The sequence below is a fragment of the Sclerotinia sclerotiorum genome, genomic scaffold, assembly GCF_000146945.2.
Source record: "Sclerotinia sclerotiorum 1980 UF-70 scaffold_15 genomic scaffold, whole genome shotgun sequence".
In the NCBI taxonomy this organism is placed as follows: Eukaryota; Fungi; Ascomycota; class Leotiomycetes; order Helotiales; family Sclerotiniaceae; genus Sclerotinia; species Sclerotinia sclerotiorum.
The window spans coordinates 150,630-176,063 of NW_001820821.1; the positions used below are offsets into that span (position 1 = coordinate 150,630).

A 25,434-nucleotide genomic window follows, 5' to 3' on the forward strand; every position below is an offset into this window, starting at 1 on the left:
GGGCTTGGACGTACTCTATTTGGGTTTATTCTCTTTTCAGGAAAACCAATTGGTTTATTCTATCAACATACCAGTAGTGCAAAGTTTGGATGAGACGCGAGGACTTATCTTGTATGTTATGTTCATGTTTATGTTTATAATACATCAATGTTTAGCAAACATTCAATATCAGCAATGGAAATCATCACTTAGAATCTATGTATGCATGCATGCATGATGCCGGCCGGTACTCCTCAATCCGACAATACGAAACTAAGAAACATAGGAAATCCAATATTCCGATAATCTTATCCCTGGAATTGAAGATAATAATGTGCAGAGATATATATATATATATAGTTACTCAATATCATTGAATCTTCCAAGAAGTCTTGGAAGTACATATCTGTAATAATGTTACGAGGTTTGCCGTCTAGATCACGTGGAAGTGCTCTAGGCTCTCGAGGTGGTTTATAACTAGGCGTCAAGCAGAGACTTAAGTAATGACAATAATGATATGCAATTCGTAACTAATAGTAGAGTATACTAAATGACTGATCTTGAGCACGAAGCTCTATACAAAGGAAATCCATCACGATTATATAGACCTTCGTGCCTATGGCTACTCAGTAGGATCAATGCGGCTCAGTACTGAGCTCACTACACAGTTGGAACTTGGAATCATTCCAACCGTTGTTTACTTTCTGCCAGACGATAAGCAAGTTTGGGGTAAGATTAGGAACAGCTAATTTCCAAAGAGACTATTGATTATCAGGCTCAATCTTCTAGAGTTTTCTGAAGCTATTCCCAGATTTATCGGACGAGTAACTTCAAATATGTCGTCCCAGAGAATGTCATGTGAATATCACATGATTATATTTGAAAGGAGTGGACAATCTTTCGGGGAGTCCTCATCTTGTTAGCGTCTTTAGCTCTGTTGTTATCCTTGCTGATACCTATGTGCATGTCTCTCAAGTTACAACTATTGGTCCTCTTTCCAGCAGACACATTCAGGATTTTTTGTACTCGCGTCTGGTCGCATTACGGAGATCCATGGAAGGCTCGTTTGAGGTGAACCTGATATCTTTATTTATTTCTACTACCAATCTACGATTCTTACGATTGAAATACCTCTAAATCAAGTATCTTACATTTTAGCCTTGTAACCCGTAAATGTTCTATTTACGTCCACACCCCGCATTAACGAGATGAACATCAGGATTCAGGAATAAACGAGCAGTGTAGCCTGTCAATCTCACTTCACTAATTTCCCATGTTTCTTTTATGGTACTAACGGTACATTCATAGGTACCTAAATATGATGTATTTATACAACGGTTTATTTTTTTCGTGATGTTTAGAATGTTAGCGGGACGTATGTCATAGTTCCATTGCATCTAGTATGGTATGATCATAAAAGGATCCTCCTCTTATGCACCGCCATGAGTGGCTCCAAAATACTACGCTGAATTGGCCTTGCTGCCGAAAATCCTAAATACTTGAACAAATATAAGCAATTCAAGTAAGTTTAACAAGTAAAGTATTCTTCACACTTTGTTGTCATCACTCTTTTGCTTTCTTACTGTCCTTCGAAGTGTAGTACTCGCTATGCGGGTACTTCAAAATGTTTATTTGCAATTAATTTTGCTTGCGTTTGCGAGTTTAGTCCATTCATTTCGTTTCACGAACAATGCCTTCAATCCTGTGTTAGGACAACAGTTTACAATCACCTGGATTGATTCAACTGGTTCTGTAAATCTTCATTTAGTTCCAATTCAATATTACAATGAAAGTATTCCACTTGCCAGTGCAGAATCCATAGGAGGTGTGTTTTAGGTCGACAGATATTAAGACGTTCGTAGGAGAAACTGACAGTAGGAATGACAGTTGCAATAACGGGAAATTCATTACCTTGGACTCCTGATAATTCGCTTCAAGCAGGAGTTTATAAAATATATTGGGTTTCTCCAGACAATACTCAATCTGTGAATAGTCCCACGTTCACACTCGGTCAATTTGCTTCGGGCTCTTCGAACAGTACAAGCAACTCAAACAAAAACCAATCTAGCTCCATCGACTCAAACAAAACCAGTTCATCAACCGGAACATCAAACCCAACGACGACGAAAGGGGAGGCAACCTCATCTTCGAGTTCAACAATAAACACCCCATCAGAAACAAATCAAACCAACTCCCTCACAAACACAATCAAAATCACCATCGCAATTAGTATAACCCTCGGCCTAACCCTCCTCCTAGTCATAGCTTTCATGCTCATCCGACATCGTCGCCATCTAGCTTCTATCCCTCGAACAAAAAGACAACTCACCACCAGAGAAATCGCCGATGACATCGACAAAGATTCCTGGTACGAAGAACATCAATTAAAATCAAACCCCGAATTACCTAGTGATTCGAAAGCTATTACGAATTCGTATGGTGAATTGATGAGGAAGAAACATGTTAGTGTTAATATGGAACCTGTGGAAATGGAGGCGTTTTTCGTTAGGAAAGATATCGATATCGATGTTGATGGTGGGGATGGAAATCATGATAGAGGGGATGTTAAAGATATTAATGAATTTGGATTGGGATTGGGACTGGGAAACGTAGATGAGCTTGTTGAGCCTAGGGAGTTGGATGCTGAGACTACGCTGGGTAGAGGTGTGATTGGTCGTCGTTTTAATGTGCGTGATAATGTTCATATTGTTGGTTTATGATCTTTTAATAATGTACATCTATATGATCAGTTTTTATGATTCTATTATCAATTCCCTAATGTTAAATCTTATGGAGTCTGTTGGTCGGGTAAGCATAGCCTCAAAATTCTCTTATATTTATTGAAAGTAGATTTTTATCAATATTATATTAGGATTATATAACGTGGTTTAACACCGAGTGCACCGTATCACCGAGTGCACCACTTTTACCTCAATTTGCACTTTCCAACTTCAACACGCGATTTATCAATCATTTACTATGCAATCAAATAGAAAAGAAGCTCAAATACTCTTAGCTATCGAAGCTATTCAAAAAGATAAAAAACTAAGCATTCGAAAGGCTGCCAAGCTATATAATATAACGAATACAACACTTCTCCGCAGAATGAATGGTTTAGCCCCTCGTACAGAAATTCGAGCAAATAGTCATAAAATTACCGATTTAGAAGAGGAAGTGCTTATTCAGTATATAATTGATATGGATGAGAGAGGTTTTGCACCTAAATTAAGTGGTGTAGAAGATATAGCGAATTATATTCTTGAATCGCGGAGGGCGAAGAAGGTTGGAAAGCTCTGGTATTGGGTTTCTTGAGACCAGAAAGAGTATCAGATTGAATTGATTGATTCTCTAGCTAAGCAGTTAAGCTGCGAGTATATATTCAAAAAATGAAGGAATAGGGTTAGGTATTCGGCCTTCGGAATTAAAGTGCTTTGAAATCAAAATATTGAAAGCAAACAAACAGTATACCAAAAAGGAAAGAATGAATTAAAAGTTGAGTTTTGTTTGCTCCTTATATACATCATGCAATATATATGCATATGCTGCCAAGATCCCAGGAGGTCAACAACTTCTCTACATCCAAAGATACGAAGACAGCCTCAATCAAGCTTCCGAACGAGGAGATAATTCAACCCTCAACACTAGTCAGATGGCTAGGCATATGGTTCGACCCTGGCCTCAGTTTCAAACAACATGTCACAATCCGAGCTACCCAGGCTAAAACCTCATTCTACCGAATGGCTAGACTTGCTAATTCTGAAAAAGGCCTTAGTCCCAAGGCAATGAGACAGCTCTAGATGGCATGCGTCACCAGCATAGCTGACTACGGTTCAATTTTATGGTGGAAAGGGCAAAACCAATTCAAGAAAATCCTTCAATCATTGCAAAACCTCGCCCTTCGAAAAATCCTAGGAGTATCCAAAACCTCACCAATAAAACCAATGGAAATAGAAGCCGCATTGTGCCCTCCAGAAGTAAGGCTAAATGCTGGAATCAAACAATACGCCTTCAGATTATTGAAAATCTCCCCTTCTCATCCTGTCAATTTAATAGCTACAAAGCTGGCTACAGAAAAGGAGAATCAAGATGTAGTTGCAACCCCTCAAAGAAAGCAATTAAAACCTACTCAACTCGAAAAGATCAAAAATTCAATTCAGAAAGACTTCGATCCTCTCACTTTAGAAGGAATCCATCATTTCTACTTTCCTCCTTGGAAGAAAGAAGTTCCATATAAAGTCAATATCAGCAAATTAGGAAAAGAAGAAGCTGCGATGATCCACAATCTGGCTTTCAAATATAGGTGCAAAAATACCATTACAATATACACCGATGCCTTATCCACTTTAGAGGGAATAGGGATTGGGATCGGGATAGCGATTATCTTACCAAATGGCCGAATTTCACATCAAGAGACTATCAATATAGGTGTGAATCAGCTTGTCTATAATGGGGAGCTCCTAGGAGTTACTAAAGCGATCGAATACGCAAATTCAATAGCCCAGCCAGGAAACAAGTTCAAGATATACTCAGATAATCAAGCAGGATTATTCCGGTCGAAAACCCCCTCCGATTTACCTGGTCAATCATGCCAAATCAAAGCTATAAAAGCTGCGGAAGCTATTCAAAATAAAGGAGCCGAAATCTCTCTCAATTGGGTCCCCGGACATACATCTGTACAAGGAAATGAGCTAGCTGATTCTCTTGCAAAAGAGGCGACCAAAATACCATCCTCATCTCACGAAACCAGTTATGCCTCCATTGGAATGGATATAAAAAGAATGAAATCAGAGAACTGGGTAGCCATCCTTAACACTAACAATTTTCATCAACCATCGTCAACATATTCAAGAAACTACCCCTGGAAGATCAGCTCAAAAATCAGAGTTCCAGGAAACATCAAAAGAAGCACAATCTGTGCTCTGTTCCAACTCAAAATTGGGCACGGATACTTCAAATCTTATTTGAAACGATTCGGGATCTCCTCTAATGACAGCTGTAGATGTGGGGGAAAGGAATCTCCTGATCATCTTCTACTCAATTGTCCTATATATAAAACGGCAAGGAAAACTGTTGACCTCCTGGGATCTTGGCAGCATATGCATATATATTGCATGATGCATATAAGGAGCAAACAAAACTCAACTTTTAATTCATTCTTTCCTTTTTGGTATACTGTTTGTTTGCTTTCAATATTTTGATTTCAAAGCACTTTAATTCCGAAGGCCGAATACCTAACCCTATTCCTTCATTTTTTGAATATATACTCGCAGCTTAACTGCTTAGCTAGAGAATCAATCAATTCAATCTGATACTCTTTCTGGTCTCAAGAAACCCAACAAAAACCCTCAATAAGGATAACCCCATAGTCCGACCTACCATGAAATATCTGCTTCATACTAAAGCAGGAATCATCAAGACCCTCGAATTTATCGAGGCGACGAGAATAGCCACCAGATCATGGCATCTCAATAGAATGCATGAAGAAGAAGAGGAAGAAGGCGGAGAAGAAGGGGGTGGACCGAAAGATTGTGTTGGTACGAGAAGGATACGGAAGACGTAGCACCCACGGATTACGTAGGTCCTGTATGTCTAATTGTATTCTGTCTAAAGAGCTAGCTACATATTGAAAGTAGTAAGTCTTATATAGACTTACTAAAAGAGCTAGTCTCTTTCGCGTTCGCTTAGTTCTTTATTACAGTAGTAATTGAATTGAAGTCATTCACTTCGTTCACACAGATTGTGATTGAATTGATCAATTATGGCCAATTTGGTCAATTTAGTCAATTTGGTCAATTTAGTCAATTTAGTCAATTTGGTCAATTTGGTCAATTTGGTCAATTTGGGCAATCACCCCAATGTCAAATTTCATTACACTTCATTTGTTATTCCTCTTATTTGAATACGAGAGTATCTGTAAGGCGGGCTTGGTTCCCTAGTATTAGTTTTCACTTCCCCCATTCAAACATTAGAAGATTGAGGCTTTCAATCTCCCCAACCTGTATTAGCTACGGTCGAATAAGGCCAGCTACCCCCCATGTATTATTGTTAGAAGCCTACAAAGCTCCTAGCCGTCTTAGATAGTCATAGACTCAGTGTAGACGTTAATTTAATCAATCAATCAATCAATCAAGGTGGCAAATAGAAAGTCTATATAATCATGGACTTCCCCCAACCTTTCTATTAAAGAGGGAAAAAAATAAAAGGATATGTTAAAAGGAATGACCTCACACAGGGAATAGTGGGAAGCTGATAGGGCAGAACTGAGGTAATATTGGTCTAGTAGGTTAATCTCTCTTCTAAGTTCTACGGAAGTGCGAAGCTCTCTGTAAGAGAGCTTCTCAATCTAGTCCTAACAGGACTAGTGCCCTGTGCACGTGCTACGCAGGAACCATTCACTTTAACAGGATATTATATTAAAGATACAAATAATGTAGTAGTTAATAGATACACTGAAACTGGTTTTTACTTAGATAATATGAAATTTGTTTCCATTTTCAAATTTCAAAAAGAAAATGCTACCATTGGAAAATCCCATAGCTATAATTCCCTTACGAAAAATAATACAAAGGGGCCGATAGTCAGAAGGTAGCCAAAGAATATTTCGTACTTCTCTATCTGACCTTTCAACTATCCAATGGTTTGATATATAGTACTGTTCAAAGATTGAGGATGTATCGAAATACGAATGACCCTCAAGCGTTTGAAGCGACTCGCCTGTAACTATATCCCAAAGCCGGATTGTTTTATCGAAAGAGCCCGAAGCTACCTTTGTACCATCTGGTGAGAAGGCAACTGAAGTAACCCGATTCGAATGACCCTCGAGCGTTTGAAGCAACTCGCCTGTAACTGCATCCCAGAGCCGGACTGTATCATCGTCAGAGCCCGAGGCTACTTTTGTACCATCTGGTGAGAAGGCAACTGAAGTAACCCAATTCGAATGACCCTCGAGCGTTTGAAGCGATTCGCCTGTAACTGCATCCCAAAGCCGGATTGTTTTATCTTCAGAGCCCGAAGCTACTTTTGTACCATCTGGTGAGAAGGCAACTGAAGTAACCCAATTCGAATGACCCTCGAGCGTTTGAAGCGACTCGCCTGTAACTGCATCCCAAAGCCGGATTGTTTTATCTTCAGAGCCCGAAGCTACTTTTGTACCATCTGGTGAGAAGGCAACTGAAGTAACCCAATTCGAATGACCCTCAAGCGTTTGAAGCGACTCGCCTGTAACTATATCCCAAAGCCGGATTGTTTTATCGAAAGAGCCCGAAGCTACTTTTGTACCATCTGGTGAGAAGGCAACTGAAGAAACCCCATCCAAATGACCCTCGAGCGTTTGAAGCGATTCGCCTGTAACTGCATCCCAAAGCCGGACTGTATCATCGAAAGAGCCCGAAGCTACTTTTGTACCATCTGGTGAGAAGGCAAGTGAAGAAACCCCATCCGAATGACCCTCGAGCGTTTGAAGCGATTCGCCTGTAACTGCATCCCAAAGCCGGATTGTTTTATCGTCAGAGCCCGAAGCTACTTTTGTACCATCTGGTGAGAAGGCAACTGAAGTAACCCAATTCGAATGACCCTCAAGCGTTTGAAGCGACTCGCCTGTAACTGCATCCCAAAGCCGGATTGTTTTATCGTCAGAGCCCGAGGCTACTTTTGTACCATCTGGTGAGAAGGCAACTGAAGTAACCGGATTCGAATGACCCTCGAGCGTTTGAAGCGATTCGCCTGTAACTGTATCCCAAAGCCGGATTGTTTTATCGTCAGAGCCCGAAGCTACTTTTGTACCATCTGGTGAGAAGGCAACTGAAGTAACCCAATTCGAATGACCCTCGAGCGTTTGAAGCGATTCGCCTGTAACTGTATCCCAAAGCCGGATTGTTTTATCGTCAGAGCCCGAGGCTACTTTTGTACCATCTGGTGAGAAGGCAACTGAAGTAACCCAATTCGAATGACCCTCGAGCGTTTGAAGCGATTCGCCTGTAACTGCATCCCAAAGCCGGATTGTTTTATCTTCAGAGCCCGAAGCTACTTTTGTACCATCTGGTGAGAAGGCAACTGAAGTAACCCAATTCGAATGACCCTCGAGCGTTTGAAGCGATTCGCCTGTAACTGTATCCCAAAGCCGGATTGTTTTATCGTCAGAGCCCGAAGCTACTTTTGTACCATCTGGTGAGAAGGCAACTGAAGTAACCGAATCCGAATGACCTTCGAGCGTTTGGAGGGCGGCACTCCAATTTGATCGTGTCCTTGATATTTTATAAATCCAACTTGGAATATATTCTTGAAATGTTTTTCGAATAATACTATTCTCTGGAGCAAAGAAAAGAGCTGAGCAATAGATTTGAAGAGGAGCTTGTTCAATTCCTATTCGATTGTAAAGGACGAAGCGTTTAGCGTCATGTATGAGAGTATAAAGTTCAGAACCTTTGTTAGCCTTTATTATCTATTAGCTGAATTCCTAAAAGAACTACCAAATAGTATTGACACACTAGAATATAAGACTCTAAAGAACTTATTGCGTTGATGCCCTCTGAAGTTTTCTCCATCAAGCTCATAACCTCCAGCCAATGTAGCAAATGATTTTTCAGGAATTCATAAATATTGCCGTTATCCTGAATGTGTTCTCCGTTTTGTTCAGGACCTCCATCTCTTAAATGGTTAATCCAGTAAATACAGGAATACCGTATAGAAGCTAATGTATCGGGATCGGGCTGTTTGACTTTATCAATAGGAAAGCCGGGATAACCCAAACCGTATATATCGCGTTTTAGAGTTTTTCTCATAACTGTTATCGAATTTAGAAGTGCTTTGTTATGAACTTTCCCAATTCCATCGGGAAATATTGTTCCAGCAACCTTTTTAGAAAGAAAATCCTGTGCTGACTGATGAACAAAGAATATACTCCTGTTACGAGAAACCAAAAAGGAACCACAAAGTTGTATTATTTCCTCTAGCGGATTCCCATTATTCATCTCCATCAGGGATATTAGTTCGTCAAGCGTAAGAGGCCGATATGCTATTACTACAATAGCCAGGATCTGAAGGCATATCTGAGCCGCCTCGATATCTTCCATATCTACTATCTGTTCCATCATACGATTATATAAAGGATCAAGTTCGGAAGGGTAATCTTGTAGCTTTGAATTCGTGAATAATCGAGCTTTTTCAAGATTTTGACAAACTAAAGCCACCCAAAGAAAAGTTCCATTTGCATGTTCTAGGAGATAACGTTCGATAGTATCCTTTGTCTCCGTTGTGTATTTTTTTGTTCTCGCAAGATATTTCACCTTCTCTCGGATATACCACCTGACAGCAGCAGATACTGATTCAGCATTCAGCTCGAGACTGAGCCGGGTTCCCTGCTCGGCCTGTTGTAACTGCTCTTCGATTTCGGGCCAGTTCCGACTAGAGACAAGCCATTTAACACGAGAAGAAATGGATAAGCCCGAAACAATTAGGCGAAGTAATTGTGGCAGGTCTTTTTGGCATTCGTCAAGTGCATCAATAATCAAGATCGTCGGCTTCAAATTCTTATCATGCAATATATCCTTCAAAATCTCAGAGAGTGCTATAAAGGTATTAGCATCTTTGAACAACTGTTCCTTTGCCTTCTCATATCTCTTTTGTAAATGCGAGAGAAGGACAGGCTGCCGATCTAGGAGCATATAGATAAGGCCACGTAGAACAGCTACAGCACTATTAATGCGTGCATCAGTGCCTTGGCAAAAGAAATAGGCTAAGGCAGTCTCATCCGATCTCTGCAGCTCATTTATTATACCACAGAGCAACATGGTCTTGCCCTTACCAGGATCTCCTTTAATCCAAAGTAGGCGATTATCTCGGTTAAAGTGCCATTGTTGAAAATCACTATTATCGAAAATCCAATTATATACATTATCAAGTAGTCCTCCTTTAGTCTCTTCGATACGTCTCTTGTCCAATCGTGGATCGGTGGTTCGTAGGTCGATTAGGCAACGGTTTTCCAAGGTGTGTGTATTGATATTAATAGACCCTCCTCCAGAATTAAGGTTTGATGCAATGAATTGTGACCCGTCCGCGTTTGTAAAATTGCCTTGTCGATTAATTCTCTGTCGTTTAGACTGTGTTTCAGGTAGATATCGGGATTTATCATCTTGATACTGCGAGTTGAAAGTTGTATCATGATTTGTGTAATATCGTTTATGAAGGTTTGTATTCTGGTTATATAAGATATTAGCCTACATATATCATTTGGGGAGTAGACCTTACCTCGATATCATCTCGAATAGGGAGTGTATTATCGTGGATATCCGTCGAAGGTGCAACATAGTTATTCCTCAAAGCCAAAGATAGTAAGGATCTTTGCTTTGTAACAAATCGGAAGAGTTGCTCTGCTTCATTCTGCTTGAAATCCCATGGAAGGACCCTTACATCTATGGTAGAAGCTGTATCCTCGAATTTCGTAGTTAATTCCTGGAGTGCTGTCTTTAAGAGGTTTAATGGGCCATCGGAGCCTTCAAGTCTTTGAGAAATTATCGACCAATCTTCATTATTGATTGAATTGTTTTGTATATTAGCTTGTAAAGTAGAAAGGATTTCATATATAGAGTTGATCTCGTTGATGATATTGTTGTAATCTGTGATTGGGTCTTTGATATTACTTAGATATTGATGGACTGTGCTACCAAGGTGGAGTAAAGCTTCGATTCTAGTAACGATTCTAGCGATAACACTATCAAGTGAATCGGGCATTGTGATAAATATACTTGAAGTAATTGAACTCGAAAGCTTCCAAGTTACTCGAACTGTTTATTGCATCCTTGGGTGGAATAGACGCTTTTACTGCGTAGATTGTCATTGTTGTTTTTATGTCTGGGGCTGAACGCAAAGCGCTTAACCACAGAGGACGCTTTTGGAGACCTTGAGGCGGTTTGTCACGTGAAAGAGATTCAAAGTAACTAATCAATGGGGTGTAGATCGAGTGGGGGACCAACAGGGCTTGGAGCTATACGATGTTAGGCCTAATATGGCAAGTACGATAATGAGTGGGTCTATATAATCAGGAATCGTAGCTTCAATAGTAAGACAACCCTCTTCACACTTATAATGACAATCCTTCAACGATTAATTTTAATGATGATTCTTTAAAAAGTCATTGATCCACCACCCGAATTGAAATTACCCCCAATAAATTGCTTTCCACCATTAGTAGAAAAATGGCCTGAAAAGCTAGCTCCTTCATCACGACTGTGATTTTCATATCCATTTCCATATCCATATCCATTTCCATTTCCATTTCCACTCTTGCGATTAGCTAGTTCTTGATGTGCATTATCACAAAGATTGGTGATGACATCAGAAAGTTCTCTCCAATTTCCATCCTTAGGATCGGAAAACTTATTGAGTTGGTAGTGATCGAGTGGCAGGCCATATCGTTCACAGCCATCTAAGATAGCCGACTTTTCATCCACAATAAAATCCTTATAATCATCTCCGAACATTTTGGATACCTTGGAGCTTTTTTGTTCAAAAAAGCAATGTACTGGAATATTCTTTTCATGAATCACCATTGAAAACCCTTGTACTGCATCCAACACCATTTCGTTATTAGCTTCTAATGCGATTAATGAGGATGCTTCTCCTGCAGTACCAGCGCGGATAATTCTTTGCAGAAGTTCGCTTGAGGTAATATTATCAATGCCCCTATGTGGTGTCCCAAGCAATATAACCCCTATCGTAAAATCGAGTATTTTCGACGTTTGAGGTTTGATCAAAGCCTTCATCTGAAGTTAGTAACAAGTAAATTCATAGTTTGCTAACCAAAATACCTTTTCAATCACAAGACCACCAAAACAATGCCCAATAAACACTAATGGTCGTAAAGAACAATTCTAGTAATCATTAGCCGATAACATAAGTCACATACGTTACATCACCCTTCTTTACCTTTCGTTGTCGCAAAACCTTTCGTCTCAAATCATCCGCAACATGGTCAAGACGAACTTTGATAGCATTATCGCCATACCAGTTACTATCATAATTGAAGGCCATTATTCGGACATTGGTGATATCTGCTGGAAGCATTGTTGGGTCGCTTAACCAATTAACGCGATCCTCGGATTTATTCGTCGGAACAGAAGGGGGTGCAATGCTAGATTCGGTATTACGATCGATATGTTCTTGTGGTTTCCGTGCTTTGGTCCAGGTCGTCATTGGTGTGGCCCCAAGTCCATGAACAGCCACTATACTTTAAAAGAGTCAGTATTCGAAGATAGGATTATCCGAAGGTAAGGTGAAACAAATAAGAGTACATACTCAACAAGAGGGCTTTCGTAATCGACAAGTACATGGATTCCCAAATCTTGCGGATCAATCTGCCTTGGCATCTTCAAAGTTTCCATCTTAGCTTTGCCTTCTACGTTTCGCCTTGGGTTTTTTGGTGTATAACTATATAAGACAAACAACGATTGATTGAGCAATCACGAAAAGATTGGTATACCTCAAGAGAAGTATCGATTATTATGCCCTTATAAATTTCTCGAGGATAGATTTCCAACAATAAATAAAAAGGCTATGTGTTGAGGCTGTATTCTATGTGCTATTCATATTCAATTGATGCGATTGGAGTATTAGTTATGCAAGCTGACACACTTTGGGCAGGCAATAACGTCGAGGCAGACACGGTGCTACGATGCATATATGTACTCGGTGTATATACGAAACCCATTTTCAGCGTGAATTTGGTATATTCAACTTAACTATTAATCCCTCAAGCATTCCTGGCACATTCTTCTACATCGTGAATATTACACTAAGCTCAAATGCAACGATAAGATAATCAGCAATATGAGTATCAGTTCAACATCGCTAAAATACCCATTCGGGAAAGAGCACGAATTGCATAATGGACTACATAACCCAAATGAAGCTCAGCGACTACCTGGCTATTTTCAAATTTTGCTTCAAGATACAATGGAACTGGCAACCTTTATATCCAAAGATCTTCGTACACCAGTATTAGAGAAAATCTCCCCTCGTCTATGGTGGATGTCCACACAATCAAGCGCACATATTGGACCTCTCCATCATCAAGGTGTTAAATTACGCGATATCGTCATTTCGGAGAATCCTGAGCTTCATCAGATTTGGTATTACGGCAAGATCTTCATCAAACCTGTACCAAAATATTTATTATCTTTCGATTTCTGGCATACCTATCTCATATCACCTACTTCGCCCTTGGGCTCAGAGAGAGAGATTATTAAACGCTCAGCACTCAGCTTTCTTCGTACTTATCGATATCTCGTACAGTATGAATCCGATTTCAATATTGCTATAGAAAGGAGGCTTTTACCAGAAGCAACGACATGGGAATCCTTCTCCAGACTTGTTTCAGATCTCCGCAGAATCGATGATGGCGATGTTACGGGACGTTATGCATTTGGAGAGATATGTCTTTCAAGATTAAATTTTTATGTCAAGATTATTCTTGGGAAAAGCATTTTCCATAAAGTCTATGGCCAATATGGTGCTTATTTTGGACGTTTTTATGGTCCTTTTTTGTTTATTCTTGGAATAGTATCAATTATCTTGAATGCTTTGCAGTTGGAACTGGCTGTAGTACCTCTTGATAATACTCCATTGCAAAGCGTTCGGGATATAAGCCGATTCACTAGTGTTCTAGTAGCAGCTATACTTTGTGGGATTGCATTTGTGTTATTTTTAATACTTGTATTCCGAATCGCAGCGGAGTGGTTTTATGCTTGTTGTGATCGGAGACGGCAAAGACGAAAACTTGATCATGTTCTTTAAAAAATTTCAATGCCGACCAAGGGGAGAAGATTGAGACAAGAGGAAGGTTATCACCTTGATCCAGGCCACAAACCTATACGTTTTGGGGTTATATATGCAGCTTTAGTCTTCTTAAAAAATAAAACCTGAAATTGGTTTTCATGTGACCACTTTGCTTCCGTCAAACCAATCAGAAAAGATACGAAAATAGTTAAACTCATAGTGCCGGTCATGTCGTTAAATCGGCTTCTATAATAAGCTCCATCGAAATCACAATCAAGAAATCATCCCTTAGGAAAACATTACCAGAAAGGATATCAAGCAACGATCATTTGATGCATACTTGGGTTTCAGATTCCAACCGTGTGATTTTCTCTATCATACTATATTTACAATATAAATACAATGATGCCTGATTGTTGGAAGAGGCAGGAGCGCCAGATTGCGACGTTTTTGCCCTTCTGCGGTTTTTTGACGGTCACATTACTGGATTGTGCCCTTTACAATACTACAAATAGCTGGGAATAAGGGACATCACCATCATTACGACAATCACCACAAAATCATCTCTTTAGAGAAATCCTTTAGTACATCGGGTGTGATTTACCAAATTTCGATGTTTGTGCAGGAGTTTGTGTGTCGAAAGGCTTCGGTCCAAGGTTTATCATACAAGAAATGCACCTTTTTTTCAACTCATTTCAAACAACTAAGAATAATTCCTTCTACCGCTTGTCCTACTTGCTCCAATAACAAGATAACCATCTTCACACCCACAATAAGAACCTTTCCCCTTCATTCTATTTGTATATCAAATCTTCAAATTCACTCTACTTCGGTGTCCGCGTGAAGATCTCCTGGTCTTGGTAGTAGTATCGTTCGCTCACCGCTTCCAAACGGGTTCTGCCATTGCCGTCATTTCTTGATAAACGAAAACCTTATTTACACTACTCAGCACCTCCTTCATCAGGTCCAAACAGGTTCGTTGCAGTTGGTAATAGGATCTGCAGATACTAATACCAAAGCTTGGAATACAAATGCTATTTGTTTTAATCGAACTCTACAAATCTTTACGAATAATTTTGCGTTCCCATCCATACCGATGCCTTCGGTGCATCCGTTTCATAACAAAGTGGTTATGGCAGAAGAAGTCTCTTTTTACACATCGCAAAGCGTGGTGGTGCTGCCATGAAAGTAAATGGTGTAGTAGGTTAAAAATCTGGATTTTGAATACCAGGTTGTATATCTATCTACTGCAGAACTCTTTGTCCTTGGCAACCGTCAATTATAGCCGGATGCTAACCGATGGGGTCAATCATGGTGTACATCGATTGCAACCCCGCATGGCTAAGTTTGTGTCTAGATTCATGATCATAGCTTTTCTTGATACTTGTTATCATTCAATATGAAGCTAAACTTCTCGCAGCGAATGGGATGTTGCGAGTTTATCTGTTGGGATGGAGATAAATACAAGTGTATATCTTCATTGAGTAGACTAGGGCGAAAAGCGACGGATGACGGGAAATGATAAGGTAAGAGGCCCTTGGGGGGTAGGTGATTTAAGAGAAAAGTTGGAAGTATCTTTTTCGGTATTCAGCAGAGCGCGTCTGAGCATAGTGATGCCTAACTAAATCAGATATTGTTCCTTTTCACTTTCACCCCTTTCTTTACCTGTTCACATAATTCATCTTCATTCATTAGCATTCCAAATTTTCCATCAAGACCTTGCATATAGTTTTGAGGTACACGAGCTATTTCCCGTTTCGCCAAGGTTTACCATTACTTCAATTGGCAACTATGAGGTTGAGATCTCCCATCTTTAATACTTCTCATGAGCCAAGACCGGGGTAGTCCCACATAGCATATATACCCACCAACTCTGATAGTCTCTTTAATAGCTTTGATGCTCAATTAATAGCTATGTAGATTATGTCCCAAAGCAGTACTGACAGCGGCTCTAATTTCCAAGTCCTGCTCTTCAACCTTTCCTATTTCCATTTACTGTCAACTTTGGTTAAAAAAACCATGGCACTTAAAATGATAGATTATTTCCTACCTTATCTAGGAGAGAATCCCCAAATTAGTGACATCAACAAACCACTAGCCAAGGTTCCATATAATTTGTTGACCTCCCACATCTAAACTTTTACACCATTCGCAAACAACGATTCCAAATGTCGGGTCAACAGTAAGAACCTATTCCCAAACCGTTCGCAATTAAATGCTAACTTACCTTTCAGAGCAGAGAAGCAGACTCAGGCCGAGACTGCTCCAAGAATGAGTGGTAACACCATATCTTCAAATCTAGCTCGTACGGAGAGTATAAAAAATGAGATAGCCCTCACCGCAGACGCAAGACAAAGTAGTTTCGGAGCGGAGACCATAATAAATGAAGAAGAGCCCACTGATGAAGAAAGGAGAACTCTGCGACGTAGTATGTAGCAATTTTACAAATCATAGGTGATAGAGAAGCTGATAATATCTTAGTTGGTGATAGTTTGCCCATGTCCGCTTGGCTTGTTGCTATTGTAGAATTATGTGAGAGATTCTCATATTATGGCTGCGTTGGATTATTTCAAAATTATGTTCAACGACCTTTAGATGGTTCTTTGGGTCGAGGTGCTCTTGGTAAGAATTTAATCACCTTGCATTAGGACCGTTAACTAACCTTGTAGGCCTTGGACATCGAACTGCCACTGCTCTTACCGTATTCTTTTCCATGTGGTGTTACTGTATGTCAGTTCCTGTCCGTCATTTTCACCGCGTTGATAGCTCATATCTTACTAGTTACCCCAATCTTCGGTGCCATCGTTGCCGATCAATATCTTGGTCGATTCAAGGCAATTTGCTACTTTGCCATCGTCTATATGGTCGGACTCCTAGTTCTCGTCTTGACATCCCTACCAATTTCACTTCAAAATGGAGCCGGATTAGGAGGCTTCATCACCGCCATTCTCATCATTGGTGTTGGAACCGGAGGTATAAAATCCAACGTCAGTCCTCTAATAGCTGATCAATATACCCGTAAACGAATGGCAATTAAGGTCCTTGAGAATGGTGAGCGTGTAATTATCGATCCAACCGTTACTGTCCAGCGAATTTATTTGATCTTTTATTGGTGTATCAATATTGGAGCTCTTTCTCTTCTCGCAACACCATACATGGAACGAGATATTGGATTTTGGTCTGCTTTCCTTCTGTGTTTATGCGTTTTCCTTATTGGATTCGGCACACTACTTTTAGGAAGAAAGAGATATATTGTTCGCCCACCAAAGGGAACAGTAATCACCGATGCATTTAAAGTCATTGGAACAATGATAAAGCACCGAAAACTAGACGCGGCCAAACCTTCCTATCAAGCCGCAAACAATATCCCACAATCAACTCAATGGAACGATCAATTCGTAGAAGAAGTAAAGCGCGCATTAATAGCCTGTCGCGTCTTCGTCTTCTACCCCATCTATTGGGTCGTCTACGCCCAATTCTCTAGTAACTTCGTTTCACAAGCCGGAGAAATGAATACCCACGGAGTACCCAACGATCTTTCTCAAAACTTCGATCCTATCGCTATTATCCTCCTCGTTCCAGTAATAGATCGATTCGTATACCCACTATTCCGCAAATTGCACATAAAATTCCGACCCATCTCTCGTATCACATTTGGATTTATCGTCGCAAGTCTAAGCATGATGTATGCAGCCATCGTGCAACACCTCATCTACAAAGCCGGACCATGTTACGGCAAACCCCTCGAATGTCCCGCCGCCGTTCTACCTGATGGAACAATCCAACCCAATGACGTCCATTTCGCTATTCAAATCCCTGCTTATATCTTCATCGGTATATCAGAAATCTTCGCTTCGGTTACCGGTCTCGAATATGCATATACGAAAGCACCTGTATCGATGAAATCATTCGTGCAAGCTATGTTTTTACTCACTAATGCGTTTGGATTCGCGCTATGTCAGGCTTTTATTCCTTTGGTGGGTAATCCGACGATCCTTTGGATGTTTGTGGGACTTGCTTGTGGAAGTTTTGGGGCGGGGATTGTGTTTTATTTTTGTTATCATAAACTTGATGATCAGGAGGATGAATTGAATAGTTTGGATGCTAAAGCTGAGGAGTTGGAATTGAGAGGGACGGATAATGGGAATACTAGGGATATGTAGGGGATTGTGGTGGAGTGTGGGGTTGTGGTGTTCTGGTGGTGTTGTATGGGTTGGGTGATGTTTGGGGAAGGCTACGTCTTGGGAGGAAGAATATATTAATATTTTGATTTGTGATGATGTTTGAATTTAGATAGGCGAAAATAGAATGTGTCGTGCGTCAGGAGGTAGAAGTGGCGAGGTTAAAATATCTCCTGATTAGGTTATGTATCCACAAAGCTATTATTACTCATACAAGAATTATCAGACGAACTCACATCACTTCAAGAATCTCCCCCCCAAAAAAAGACTACGGACATACTCGGGTATTTAGTAAAAAAACAGAGTTTAGAATAATCTATTACCTATCTCTCCACCTATCCACCCATCCACCCATCAATCTACAGAGTAATCAATAATACATCAAATGACCTACGAAGTATTCCCTCGGCCCCAGCCCCAGCCCCACCTACCCCTATCCCTACCCCGACCCCAATAATACAAGTACGGAGTACCCCATAAATCTCCATTCCCATTCCATTCCGCCGGAACGAAATGCAAACCTAAATCTAAACCTGGTGACCCAAACCCAAACCCCGATATTAATCAATAAATAAATACCTAGGTAGTTTTGTAGTCGATGAATGAATGGATGAATGGATGAACAATTTATCATATCATTAACAGGTGATTCTAGTGTGGATGTAGACGTTTTGAATTAGGTAGTTTCCATCTATCTCTTTTTGCTGTAACCTTCTGATGGAAAAGAAAAATTACTAGTGACGGGGTCCTTATAATCAAGACAATTATTGTTATTATTCTTCTTCTTCCAGGGAAGAAAAAAGTTTTTTGAAATTGAAAAATTCAATTCATCTTTTAAGTCTCTATGATGAATTGCCATTCATACAATTCTACAGCTACTTAAATTTCTTATTGGTCCAGCCTTATATAAATACAACGAAAATAATGTCCCTTGACAAACTCCAGATAGTGATTACATGCCCATATCTTCATCTTGTAAAAAGATCCCCAGATTACTCCCGTCCGTGTCTCGCAATATATGAGCCCCCTGTGTTAGGAAATATTGGCAAATATAGACAAAATATGAAAATTCCAAAATAGTACCACTGGTTCTGCTGGACTGAACACCTTCCACAATATCTCACATCGGCCACTTCAAACTCCTTCGATTTGACGATTACAAGGGCTCGAATTGTGCTTAGCCTGACCTCTCACTTTCATCAACATCAAATGGCCACAGGTGCTCAAACTGCAAGTCTTTCTTTGTTACTTCAAACGAAAATTTGGGTAATCTGTTCATTCTATACCATTCGAAATCATCGCCTTCATCAAGTTCCGATTTCTTAGGCAGATAAACATTAGTATTCCGTGTAGGAGAGACAGCCCTTTCTAGATGATCAAGCCAACCTGGAAATGGAATATGCAATTCATCCCCAGGAGGAGGGGTTGAATGTACTTTGTCGTATTCCTCAGGGCTTGCCTCTTCGTAAGTTTCTTCACATTCCGGATAATCGACTAGGTGAACCTTGATATTGGGATGTCTCCAGTCGGGGAAATCTTTTTTGACACTGCTCAGTAATTTATAGCAGTAGCCCCATATCCAGTCAGCACGTTTGCCAAATTTAGAACCAGGCTTGGGCTTGAAAGTATGATCATGCATAGAAATATCTCTGCTGTCCCTTGGTGGGATCAATATTGTCAAGCATTCAAGCATCGAAAACTCTGCCCAAATATGAGGAGGAACCGTGACAAAGGCACGTAGGTCCATTTGGAGATTTCGAATCTCTAACATATTTTCAACATGTTCCCTTAATGCTACTGGAAGACTTTTCCATTGGTTCTTAGTGGCGTGATGTCTGATCAGAAGGTCGACAATAATTCGATGCTCTGTCCAGCGAAGCCTGGGTAAAGCCATTTTCCACGGCAAAAAGAATTCGTCATTAATCAGATCAAAATAGGCCTGTCGCGATAGACCTTCATCCATGATTCTCTCACCATACTCTATCGGTAGGCATGTGTACACTGTTTTGGCCACCTCCCGTGCAATACTACATGCATGAAGTACAGCTGGAATGTTTTTCTTGCCCGAGGACTTGTTTCCCGGGTTAATCTGCTCGTAACCCGTGTAGTTAATTGATATGGCGCTGGAAACGCGTCGGTGGAAACCTCTATTAAAATAATCACTTTTTCCATAATGCACAAGAGAATGGCGGTCAGGTTTCTTGTTCTCTGCTGCCATACGCCATATGATTATTTGAAGTTCCACGGGAAGATGGGGAAATCCTTCGAAAACATATGCAGGTTGAGTGAGTCTTCGTGTTGACGAAGCACCGTTTTCCTTCCAAAATAAATTAGTATAATCGATCATCAGCAATGGGAGTCTCCAAGTTACTTACTAAAACTTGCTGTGGAAATGGAGATTTGTGCCTTATTTGTAAAATATGTTCAGCATCATTGAATTTCCTTTTCGTCCTCTGTTGTTCCTCTCGAAACTCGTCGTCAAGCTTCTTTTGCTCGCAACGGAAGCCAAGTTGATGTAAATGCATCTCATCCTGAAAATCGTATTTTAACTTGTCGTTCTGTCGATCAAAAGCCTCGAGCGAAGCATTTTTACGACATTGGTAATCAATCAAATGCTGCTCAGTATCTAAAAGGAATGTCTCTCGTCTTTCATTTGCATCGAGTTTGAAAGAAGCCATATAGAGATCGACTTCTTCAATAATATCATGCTTCGGATCTCTTTCACTGTTGATTTCGGGGGATGAATTCTGTAAATCCATCGCTGGAGTGGTGACTGATCAATACAGATAGGAAGATTGTTTATGAGAAACGGAAGTTTAGCGAACAGACAAAGCCGGACTTTGTGATTCGGGAAGATCGGTATGCTGCTATGAAAGAGGCACAGGCAATACGAGAATCAAATGAAAAAGATCAATAAGGCCAGGGGGGTGGGTGGTGATAAAAGGTTTCTTTGTGAAGTATTGAAGTATTGAAGTATGTGGTGATGAGTGAATGATGTGAGGCATCAGTAGATAAATAGTAAGTAGGTAGGTAGGTAGCTAGGATCTTACTAGCTAGGTAGGTAGTTAATCAATTGATGATGAACACTCGTGCTGCCAAGTCAATATGTCACACTCCACTTTTAAGCACATCCCCCAAAATGGTAAACTGCAAGAGGAATAGCGGCCCATATTTAAGTGGAGTGGAATATACTCACTAACCACCGCCCGCCCGCACGGTAACTTGGAATACTGGACACTTACGCAGTACCGTAGGTAAGTAAGCCTTAGATAATCACATGACATACTTGGTCAGAGCTAGGTAAGTCTTATATAATCACATGATGACGTGTTTTCGGCGTGATAATCTCGGTATTTTAGAGAATAGAACATGATACTCGTCCCATTCATCCCAAAAATCCAACATTGTATTTACTTTAACAAAAACAACATGAAATCTTATTATCTCGCGAATATAAAAATTATGCAATTAACGACCCAATGAAGCAATTAGGGCAAAGGCGTCCACACTGCACAGACATGGTTGCTGTCGCGCTTCGAAGTGTCAAAAATAAACATCATCCCGCTCACAACCGCTTTGGATTTCCAATCTTCAGCCTCCATAATCAACAATCGACCACGATACCGTGTCCGGAACTTTCTTGGTATTTTGTCATTTGATACATCTGCTTTGATAATAGTCGGCTACTTGAAAGGCCGACTACGAAGTACGGAGTAGTCGGGGAAAGCGAATATCCCCGGAAAGCGAATTATCCCGCTTCAACCTTACGGGTCTAGTACCCCACTTTCAGACAACCACTCTTTGTGACGCAGTTGCCATAAACTGCTGGAAACCCAGAGTCCAATTGTTCCTTAGGATTTACGCCTAACGATCGACAGATCGACGACCAAAAGGGCTATATATGTATGTGAGTTGGCCTCGTATTGCATCGGACTTCACAAAGCACTGTATTGCGGGATCTAATCATATAATAAACCCTATATAATATGTACGAAAGATAAAGATCCATTAGATCCTTAGGTTCAAAACCTTTCGAAATCCTAAAGGTCTATGTAGTCAGAATAGACTTCCTTACTGTAGAGCTATGTACCCAAGGTCAATCATTTATTATAATCTAATTATCAATTACGAATTGCAATCATTACTATTGTTATTTAAGTCTCTATTTGATATCTAGTTATAAACTACCTCGAGTCTTGAGCACTTCCACGTGATCTAGACCGCAACCTCGTAACGCCTGGAGAGGCCGAAATAATTCTCTGAATTGTGATACTCTTTGTTACGATGGTAACAGCTGACTTGTTTTTGTAAGCTTGAGCCATATGTAAATCTGTTACGATTCGCTCAATTTAATATGAGATTTCGGTCACCCTAAAAACTCATATACACGCACCATCAGAGCATATGAACAGGTATGCTGGATCACCTTGGATCATCAGTGATCCTGAGTGATCCAAGAATTACGAGGACCTATATATTCAGCATGAATTCCTTCCTGTAGAGCCTCGTGCTCAAGATCAATCATTTAGTATACTCTACTATTAGTTACGAATTGCATATCATTATAAAAGTATTTGGAAAAGAAATATTAATTCTTTTTGAATTTTTGTATTATAATAAATATATAAATAATATAGAGATTAAAAATTATTAAAATTAAAAAACAAGATAATTCGCTTTCCGAGGACATTCTCTTTCCCCGACTACGAGATAGTCGGCCTTTCAAATAGCCAACTATTATTGACATTTAGAAAATCATTCTTTTGATTTTAATCTCATTTGATATTCTGATTTCTCTACAGCATTACTTCCCAATCACAATTCTTCAAGTTACTTTCATTGGTACCTTGATCTCTTGTCTTTCGCTTTGATTTCTAGGAGATCATAACCGAATGGGAAGTTCGTCCATGGTAGGCACGGTTCCCTTGAAGTCCGGACTCCTTTTTCGTTCTTGAAGAGGTATTAGGTGATGTAACCGTGTCTCTAGAATCTAATAAGACCGACTATCTGCATATGCACGGAAATCCGTGCATATTCAAATCGAAATACCTCATGAGCTTATATGAAGCGACTCCTGATTGATATTAAGTAAGTCGATCTTCACTAAAATCCTTTAGATATGTCTCGTCCTTTATGACAGGGTTGGATTTGGTGAAGAAACTTTACATTAAAGCAGATATTTCCATCGTCAGAAACCACTTGCAGAGCCTGTGAGATTGAACTGGGCTTGAAGCTCTCGAGCGAAATCATACTTCTGGTCACATCGACCTTTTGAGTGAGATTTATATAGAGGCTTCTGTTTTGGTAAAGTAGATACGAAGAGTGGATGTTGTCTTTGACAATCAGAAAGCCCATACTACATAGTCCACATACTTGGTACCCATTTTTACTTCACCTCCCTGCTCCAAAACCCACGATGCTCGAAGGCCTAAGGCAAGACTAGGGGTTCAAGCTTAAAGCTTAAAAATTAGGCTGTCAACTAGCGTGTCGCGTTGGAATTCAGCCTTACGCGAACGCGAAACTTCCACCATCTTCTTTTCCCCCTTCATCATCATAAACAAAACATCATCACCTCTTATATCATCATTTGCAAATCTTTGCTAACAATAAACTCCAGTACTCATTACCTACATCCTTCCATTTAATTGCTACTCGAAGAGCTCCAACCTCGATTCTTATATCACATAGCAACGAGCCTACATTTACGATACCAAATACCTCGATCAAATGCGACGAATTCGAAAACCCTCTCTCATCCTACAAACCAAGTATATCGTCTACCCCACAGACTCTGGCTCGATATTCCGAAAGGAATCATACGAATCAGAACTTAACCCTAAATAAATCGCCGGTTTAAAGCTTTGCGGTTTCAATTTATCTTTCTGAATAGAAATTTTGTCTCGGACCAATTTTGTGAAGCCGAAAGGTTACGCGACTGAGGAATGTACAAAAGGTCGAAAAGTTAGATAAAAATAGTCCAGATGTCGAAAGATGATAAAACGGATTTCTGCTATGAGCTATTCTAGTAAGATCCCGCAGCAGGGACGCTCGTCAGGGAAATTGGCTGGACGATTTTGATCAACATGGTTGTCTTCGACGATAATGCAAGTTGGTATGGGAAAGGAGAGCCAATTTGAGATGGAACTGATTCTTCCTTGAGAAGTTATCATGAGGGTCTTCATATAAGCTATCACGAATCGTTGCGGTTTCTCTATACACTCTCGAAGATTACATGACGGGTTTATTCAAGGGATGAAGACTGAGCAGAATATTTTTGAAGATTACAAACAGGCTGTTCGGATTGCATGTTCTAATATTTTCCTTGACCAAAGACTCATTGCTGTGGGTGGTCTTGGGAATGAACATTGCAGGAAGAATTGTCCTTCAAATGTTTATCATTTGAAGAAAATCGTATTACCATGCTCCGGAAGTCTAGGTCTTTGGGTATTTTCGCCATGAACATCTAGAGAGATGAGTCAACGTGGTTCTTCGATAGTGAAGTTACTCCGTTTTCATTGTATTCTACTTCCTTTGGAGGTGAATCTTGTCTCCAACCTTTCTCATCCCAATGCTTCGTACTTTTATGTACGCATTCATTTCTCAAGACCATTGCCGCGGTATCAACCATAGGCTTTGTCATTCATTTGGATGTGACTAGGATCATCCGCATTAACTTTCTCCTCTATAACATACTTTAGGGCGATGAAAGACGCTGGTAGTTTGTACGACATTCTAGGATGTTTGTTCCCTTTCCTCTTTCGTAATTGTTAGAGATGTTCACGGCTTTTGTTGATGTCTTTTGTCCGTTTGTGCCCTGCTATGGCAGAGGAATCAAAAACTTATCTCCGTGGACTATACTTTTCAAACAGAGAGAATTTTCGAATTACGCTGAGGTATTTGATCGTTTATGTCGCACGACCCTAATATGATTTGGAATTCGGGATGATCACTTCACAAAGAGTTTCAATTCTTATATGGGTTGATGAAAGTTTTGGTCTGGAATGATTTGTTTGTGAGGGGAAAATGATGGAATGTGATGATGAGATTATCCTAAAGTCATTTACTCTAATGGGGATAGTTTCAGATCATTCATCATGGAGATGAAAAGTACTTTAGTGTCCATGATGGGACCCATCTCGTGTTGGTGTCAAAGCTTAGTGCTTGTCTGTCATGGGTAGCATTGAACACTTTGTCAAATTCTTTGAATGATTCTGCCTCTATATCTTTTTAGTTGTACATGATGGGAATATATCTAGTGGGTTGATGGTCAGGGCATTTGGGGATTTAAATTAAGGACAGGCCAATGGGTTGGTAGTCCTGGGTTGTCTCATGCTTCTGCACAAAGTATTGAGGCAACCCCTCCGAGTAGGGGATAAGTATACCACTTTCTGAATTTTAATGAAGAGAGCTAACTACATTGAAGCTAATCCTTCAGGAACTGCCTGGGATGCAGAAGGGTTTTAATGCGAGTGTCGGAGGGAAAGCTAGGTCGAATTGAGGTGTA

At 40.2% G+C, this 25,434-nt stretch overlaps 10 protein-coding genes across 10 annotated transcripts; 4 read left to right on the plus strand and 6 right to left on the minus strand.

Annotated features, from left to right (window-relative positions):
- Positions 1 to 1,332: 1,332 nt before the first annotated feature.
- On the plus strand, positions 1,333 to 5,002 carry SS1G_10115 (hypothetical protein; the record flags this gene model as incomplete). Its single annotated transcript, XM_001588518.1, has 6 exons — positions 1,333 to 1,354; positions 1,867 to 2,687; positions 3,040 to 3,275; positions 3,829 to 3,953; positions 4,051 to 4,775; positions 4,979 to 5,002. 6 exons carry the CDS (start codon positions 1,333 to 1,335, stop codon positions 5,000 to 5,002), a joined length of 1,953 nt encoding a protein of 650 aa, XP_001588568.1.
- A 354-nt stretch (positions 5,003 to 5,356) lies between these two features.
- Positions 5,357 to 5,539, plus strand: SS1G_10116 (predicted protein; the record flags this gene model as incomplete). Its single annotated transcript, XM_001588519.1, has 1 exon — positions 5,357 to 5,539. One exon carries the CDS (start codon positions 5,357 to 5,359, stop codon positions 5,537 to 5,539), a length of 183 nt encoding a protein of 60 aa, XP_001588569.1.
- Positions 5,540 to 6,416: 877 nt separating this feature from the next.
- SS1G_10117 (hypothetical protein) lies at positions 6,417 to 10,707 on the minus strand (the record flags this gene model as incomplete). The annotated part of the gene is made up of 5 exons (XM_001588520.1): positions 6,417 to 6,428; positions 6,746 to 8,340; positions 8,879 to 9,544; positions 9,755 to 10,172; positions 10,225 to 10,707. 5 exons carry the CDS (start codon positions 10,705 to 10,707, stop codon positions 6,417 to 6,419), a joined length of 3,174 nt encoding a protein of 1,057 aa, XP_001588570.1.
- A 392-nt stretch (positions 10,708 to 11,099) lies between these two features.
- SS1G_10118 (predicted protein) lies at positions 11,100 to 11,456 on the minus strand (the record flags this gene model as incomplete). The annotated part of the gene is made up of 1 exon (XM_001588521.1): positions 11,100 to 11,456. The coding sequence occupies one exon, from the start codon at positions 11,454 to 11,456 to the stop codon at positions 11,100 to 11,102; it is 357 nt and encodes a 118-aa protein (XP_001588571.1).
- A 269-nt stretch (positions 11,457 to 11,725) lies between these two features.
- On the minus strand, positions 11,726 to 12,356 carry SS1G_10119 (predicted protein; the record flags this gene model as incomplete). Its single annotated transcript, XM_001588522.1, has 3 exons — positions 11,726 to 11,732; positions 11,882 to 12,202; positions 12,271 to 12,356. 3 exons carry the CDS (start codon positions 12,354 to 12,356, stop codon positions 11,726 to 11,728), a joined length of 414 nt encoding a protein of 137 aa, XP_001588572.1.
- Positions 12,357 to 12,927: 571 nt separating this feature from the next.
- SS1G_10120 (hypothetical protein) lies at positions 12,928 to 13,767 on the plus strand (the record flags this gene model as incomplete). Its single annotated transcript, XM_001588523.1, has 1 exon — positions 12,928 to 13,767. The coding sequence occupies one exon, from the start codon at positions 12,928 to 12,930 to the stop codon at positions 13,765 to 13,767; it is 840 nt and encodes a 279-aa protein (XP_001588573.1).
- A 2,150-nt stretch (positions 13,768 to 15,917) lies between these two features.
- SS1G_10121 (hypothetical protein) lies at positions 15,918 to 17,912 on the plus strand (the record flags this gene model as incomplete). Its single annotated transcript, XM_001588524.1, has 5 exons — positions 15,918 to 15,931; positions 15,984 to 16,177; positions 16,231 to 16,371; positions 16,419 to 16,475; positions 16,531 to 17,912. 5 exons carry the CDS (start codon positions 15,918 to 15,920, stop codon positions 17,910 to 17,912), a joined length of 1,788 nt encoding a protein of 595 aa, XP_001588574.1.
- A 1,195-nt stretch (positions 17,913 to 19,107) lies between these two features.
- On the minus strand, positions 19,108 to 20,689 carry SS1G_10122 (predicted protein; the record flags this gene model as incomplete). Its single annotated transcript, XM_001588525.1, has 2 exons — positions 19,108 to 20,247; positions 20,306 to 20,689. The coding sequence occupies 2 exons, from the start codon at positions 20,687 to 20,689 to the stop codon at positions 19,108 to 19,110; spliced, it is 1,524 nt and encodes a 507-aa protein (XP_001588575.1).
- Positions 20,690 to 21,418: 729 nt separating this feature from the next.
- SS1G_10123 (predicted protein) lies at positions 21,419 to 22,252 on the minus strand (the record flags this gene model as incomplete). The annotated part of the gene is made up of 3 exons (XM_001588526.1): positions 21,419 to 21,594; positions 21,729 to 21,825; positions 22,214 to 22,252. 3 exons carry the CDS (start codon positions 22,250 to 22,252, stop codon positions 21,419 to 21,421), a joined length of 312 nt encoding a protein of 103 aa, XP_001588576.1.
- Positions 22,253 to 24,393: 2,141 nt separating this feature from the next.
- SS1G_10124 (predicted protein) lies at positions 24,394 to 24,558 on the minus strand (the record flags this gene model as incomplete). The annotated part of the gene is made up of 1 exon (XM_001588527.1): positions 24,394 to 24,558. The coding sequence occupies one exon, from the start codon at positions 24,556 to 24,558 to the stop codon at positions 24,394 to 24,396; it is 165 nt and encodes a 54-aa protein (XP_001588577.1).
- Between the last annotated feature and the right edge of the window lie 876 nt (positions 24,559 to 25,434).